This window comes from Pagrus major, chromosome 1 (assembly GCF_040436345.1).
Source record: "Pagrus major chromosome 1, Pma_NU_1.0".
In the NCBI taxonomy this organism is placed as follows: Eukaryota; Metazoa; Chordata; class Actinopteri; order Spariformes; family Sparidae; genus Pagrus; species Pagrus major.
In genome coordinates, this window is record NC_133215.1 from 35,620,601 (window position 1) to 35,626,600 (window position 6,000).

Here is a 6,000-nt window from a genome sequence, read left to right on the forward strand (position 1 = left end):
TGGCTTGTCGCACTTGATGACGTAAGCTTGACAGAGCCATGCAGAGTAGACCAAAGTGTTGCTGTGCGGACATTTTTTACAGTTTCAGAAGACTCCAACATGATTGAAACACACGTTCCTTAAGGGTTCAGAGAGCAGGGGAAAAGTCTACAAGTTTTTAGCACAACTAATCTTACTAGAGCTGTGGAATGTCAAAATCATCCATCTCTGCTCAATACATCCTAGCCTTTCTTATCCTCAGGTGTGGATAAACTACAGGGTATGGACTTTTTAAAATACAAAAAATGTCTGTTATCTCACAGAAGGCATCTAATTACATATTAACACAGAGTATATTTATAAACTCTATTCACCTCTCTTGTCTGGAATATAACAGCTGGACAGTGTGTCAGTAATGATATCACAATGAGGTAAAAAAAACAAAAAACAACATTTTCCACCTTAGTATAACAATAAAAACTAGAAGCTGGCAATATCCATTGCCACAACCTCTGGGCGTGGCTGTAGGCTGAGTTTTGGAGATAGCAGCTATAGAGACGTCTGCCCTTTCTTGAATATAATGGAGATCGGCTTGTGGTGCTTGAAAAACTCAACAGCAGTGTCTTTTTTCGAAAAATGAATTCCTGCAGTTTGACCATTTCTTTGTCACATATACCTATAATCATCATCTTCAGGGCATGTCTATCAAGTAAATTTACACGCAGCCACACACACACGCAGCCACACACACACGCAGCCACACACACACGCAGCCACACACACACACGCAGCCACACACACACACGCAGCCACACACACACACGCAGCCACACACACACACGCAGCCACACACACACACACGCAGCCACACACACACACACGCAGCCACACACACACACACGCAGCCACACACACACACACGCAGCCACACACACACACACGCAGCCACACACACACACACGCAGCCACACACACACACACACACACACACACACACACACACACACACACACACACACACACACACACACACACACACACACACACACACACACACACACACACACACACACACACACACACACACACACACACACACACACACACACACACACACACACACGCACACGCACACACACGTCGAGACCATTTTGCTTTGTTGGGGGAAAAAATTTGATCTCGCTATAAAACCCAGTCATTGTGTTACCATGGGCAAAATATGTTTATTTCACCTAGTGACATAAACTGATTATTAATTCACAATAACTCAATACAATGACACCTACTGTGATTCTAGTGGTCATTGTCACGCTAGATGTCTTTGCAGTCTGAAGAACTTTATCTACGAATTTCCTCTCAATAAATGACAAAATATTTTATTTTGCTAGGTCTTTCTCCACAAACTAAGCCAACATGGTTAACAGTCAGTGGCTTCCCTGATGTCAAGCAGAAACTGCCCAAGTTTCCCCTAAGAAACTCTAACATAGATGGTAAGTCCTGAAGTCAAAGTAAATGTAAAGGAACCCATTTATATTGTTAAAGACGTGATTTCTGTTCCTTAAAGTATCCCAAAAATCTTGGGAGTGCAACAATTTTGTCTTTTGGTTGGTGTGTGAAGCAACTCTACCAGTCACTGGTGGCTGGTGCTAATGGCGTGCCCAGAGTTACATGTGATTAAACTGGTCTGACAGCCTACTGCTGGCAGTTGTTGTGGTTCTATGTTGTTTCATGCACTAACAAACAGTGTGGATTGCAGGGAGCAGGAGATTTGCAGTGGAGATGGCTTTATTGTTAAATGTGTGTTGGTGACAGGAAGACCCTACTGACTCTTTCTTCAACTTGTCTATCTCTGTCACTATCTCTATTCCCATCAAAAACCAATCATAGTTCTTGCATTAAAGTAACATTATGTAGAAATTGTAATTTTGTGCAATTTGGTGCCCCCCACAGTTTCTGTGTGTAACACCACTGTGGTAAACACTAATCCCAGGTGTGTAACATTTTGTCAGACATAATGTAGGTGCTAACTACAAACAAAACTCATTACATCATAACCATGGTGTTCTGTTCATTGTTACTTCTATGTAACGCTGCGATCCTACCCTCTCACTGAAGTCACAGAGCAGAAACAAGTGACAGAGACACCATTCACTCTGTTACAAGACATTGTACCATCAATATGATTTAGCTGCTGTTATTTGAAAGTACAAAAGTCAATCATGTTGCTTCAAAGAAGGGTCATATAAAAGGGATGTAACGGTTACCGGTGTCACGGTAAACCACGGTAAAATTCCCGACGGTGAAGGTTACCGTTTAAGTTTTAATTACCATGGCAACCGACGCGGCCGATAACCACGGTGTGGAAAATTCGCGAGATACTTATCCAAGTCTCCCTACGCAGGCGCAGCGTGCAATGTGCGCTTGTTATGTAGTGAAGAAGACATGGCGGAGGGAGGACGTGATAGTAGCGGCCCTCAAGGCATTTTTCCGCCTTCAAAGAGAACCAAATCTGAAGTCTGGGCGTATTTTGGTTATTATAAAGAATGCTCAGGGACAGCTGGTTGAGGATGGCAGCCCTATCTGCAGGAGCTGCAAGAAGAAAGTTGTTGCGAGGGGCAGCAACACATCCAATTTACTTACTTATTTGCGCAACCATCGCCCTCAACTGTTAAGTGAATGCAAGGTAAATTAACCTTAAGCTCAGGTGAATGACGTGTGTGTATGTCGAGTTTTCTCTGTCTAATTTGCTGTTGTCACTAATGCAAACTGACCAGATAGTGGTATAACTGAACGAAGTTGATCCGTGATTTGGCACGTTATCTGAACCGCTTATTAATTGTAGATTTCACTTTTTAAAGTCGACCTAATAATTCCCCAAATATTGATGCAGAGCTGCAGTGAGGAGGATTTGAGACAAAGACGTACTGGGTGGACTGAGTTAGTGAATGCAAACTGACTGAGATGACTGACTTTCATCTCAGCTCCGTTCACCGGAGCATTTGACCAATCAGATTGACCGAGTCCATCTAGATTGTGAGTTTTGTGATCTGTTGGTTGCACCCTTAGTATTGAGTAACAATGACAGTAATAATTAATAATGATATTTTCTATTCATTTTTTTCACAGAGAGGGTCTGCTGGCCAATCGAGTGCTACTGCCAGTACATCTCATTCTACCTCTGTAACGCAGACATTAAAGGACGCATTTCAAAAACAGGCTGCTTATACCCTAACCCTTTTAATATATAATAAATCTATTTAAATATAAATCTTGGTGAAATTATTTCAATTTATCAGTGTATCAGTGTTTTTTCAACATTTTGAAGACATTTTAAAAATACCGCAGTATACCGATAACCGTGATAATTTTGGTCACTATTACCGTGGTGTGAAATTTTCATACCGTTACATCCCTAGTCATATACCACATCTTCCATGAAAAGAGTTTAAAGTTGCAAACAAAAGTTAAACGTAGACTTTTAGTGGTAGTATTGAGTGGATGCAATCCAAAGACATTTTTGAATCCTGCACATAGGAACCTATATGAAGATGTTTTCTGGTGTTGGTGCTCATCTGGGATAGCTACCTCAGTTTTGGTGGTGGTGACAACCTCCTGATCAGGGTCCTGGTCCAGGTTGATGGGCTGGGTCTTCTGCACAGACTGCTGAGCCCCTGGACCACGGTTCAGAAACCTGGTCCTGCCCTGCAGAGACGGGCCTTGTGGAAGATCGGAAGGAGATTAATTAGCCACTGATTATTCCAACTAAACTCAAAGTATCTCTATATAGGCTTAAAAAATGTAGAGAAAGTAAAAAGTGGAAAAAAAAGTGTTGCACACTCTGCCTCCATATGCAGTTTACTTTTTAATCTGATGTCATTTCGGCCCTCAGGCCTTCTTCAAGATCAACACCGTGTTGCTCTGCATACAAAGCCAGAGTCTGCAAAACTTTTTTTTCCCACTTCAGTCTACTTCCAGTGATCAGCACTTTATTACAACCCTTAGTGTGAGTTACCTATGTATGAAAAAACAAAAGTGGCACAGGCTGCAGAATTGTTCACAATTCAACACTTAGTCCAACACTCATGTTACAGCAGGCGAACAGGATATCACAATGATCTAACATGGCATTATAAAGACACACAGTCACATTCTCCATATGTTGCTAAAAGGTGTAACAGCTCTGATTTTTTTTTTTTTTTTTTTTTTTTTTTAGATATTTCAGAGTTCATAGAAACTTAATTTATTTTAGGGCTGCACAATGTGGTAAAACGAAATCATATTGCAATATAAATCACAATTAGCGGGAATGATCATCTTTTATCAACATTTTAATTTTCACTGAAAAACTATTAAAATCGTACTGATGTGACATTTGTTGGGGTCCATACCAAACAAACATGTTTTCTTACATCTGGAGAACAAGATTTGTAGACCAGGACATCTCTGCAGCACTTTTGTACCGTTTGTCAGACATTTTACCTTTATCAAAATGTAGCAGCTGTAATTTGGATATTGCATTTGGTCAGATTGTCATTTCAATGAGGTTTTGATTAATTGTTGAGCCTTAATTTCTTGGTATGTTGCTCCTAAAACTGTTATTAAAAATAACACCGCAGCAATACTTTTTGAGGCAAATGTGGTGTTGGGGGAGCCAGTGAGTGGCTGTATATGTTTTAAAAAGGTGTTATATCGAGCCTCTGTGTTGTCAGAGATGTATACAGAAAGTAAGGATGACAGAATCACCACACAGAAAACTAAACAGGATCCAGAATTGATCCTTGTGGTATTCCATATTTGATCTCAGTATTTTAGTTGATTAAGTAAAATCAGCAGAGACAAAGAACTTCCTGTTGGCCAGTCAGGAAAAAAGGGATACATTTCACACAGTCGTTTAAATATTTTCGATATAAAAATTTGATCAGCACAACTTTAAGTCTGTGACTGGTTGCTTTCAGTAATGGTTGAACATGGTGAGAACAATGAGTGTGTCTGCTATGCCTTTCTATTAACAACACAGGGAGAACTATCAATAACAGTGATACCAGCGTCAGCTCGGTGTGTCTCCAAAGGATCATGCAGAGGTCTAAAGATTTTTGTAACAGAAACTTTTTCTGATATAATTTCCAATATTCCACCAGAATTAATCTACAGTAAAGTATATATAATACTGTGGTAATACTGTGGCTTATCCACAGATCACACTGTGATAGTTTTCATAGGGACTATTAAGAGGACTGTTATCACATGACTGGGAGGATTATTTCTGAAATTGATGTTGAATTTTATGAAGGCATTTTTTCATGTTGAGAGCAGTATACGTACCATACATTTTGAACATGTTTGTGACCGGAGTTTGTGCTGACTACCATAATAGGCGTCGTGGCTACATACCGGCCAGCGGGTCCCTGTTCTGCCGGTTGAGGAGGCGGACCCCGGGGAAGCGGCTGCTGGTGGAGCCCTCCGCTCCCTTCACTCTTTCCACTCGGTACCTTGCGATTTGCAGCTCGAGCAGTTTGATTTTCCTCCGCAGGAACTCATTCTCCTTCTGGCTCCTGGACATTTCCAGATGAACCACCGCGTATCCGTCGTCCACAACTTTACAAATTTCTGCCACGGCCGCGTTAGCCAGGACCTCCATGATGGAGGCAATCTGAGAATGGAAGTCCATGGCAGTCGACATCGTCAACACACGGCCTCTTAGTCGAAGAGACGTATATTTTCCTTAAAAACAAGACTGACCGTACTATAAACGTCGCCGTGCTAACTGAAATGCATAACTAGTTCAATGTGTGAGCTACGGAGTCTTTTGTTGATATACTGGCTACGCGGAAGCGCTAATTTTACTCATGTTTTTCCAGTAGGAACCTATGAATACAGTATGACAGCGCCCCCAGTGTCCAGGAGCCGACCTGCCGCACAGTACAGTATAGCCGTGGCCGGAAGTTTTGAGCATGACATAAGCACTGGTTTTCACAAAGTTTGCTGCTTCAGTGTTTTTAGATCTCATTTCATAAGTGTCAA

At 41.4% G+C, this 6,000-nt stretch overlaps 1 protein-coding gene across 1 annotated transcript in view; it reads right to left on the reverse strand.

The window, feature by feature from the left end:
* LOC141003226 (uncharacterized) overlaps positions 1 to 5,767 on the reverse strand; it is an 85,652-nt gene extending 79,885 nt beyond the window's left edge. The window contains exons 1-2 of the mRNA XM_073474550.1: positions 5,371 to 5,767; positions 3,565 to 3,695 (exon numbers count right to left, since the gene is read on the reverse strand). Coding sequence (XP_073330651.1) covers positions 3,565 to 3,695; positions 5,371 to 5,659 — 420 coding nt within the window. The 5' untranslated portion in view covers positions 5,660 to 5,767. The remainder of the gene's footprint in view (positions 1 to 3,564; positions 3,696 to 5,370) is intronic.
* Positions 5,768 to 6,000: the final 233 nt, after the last annotated feature.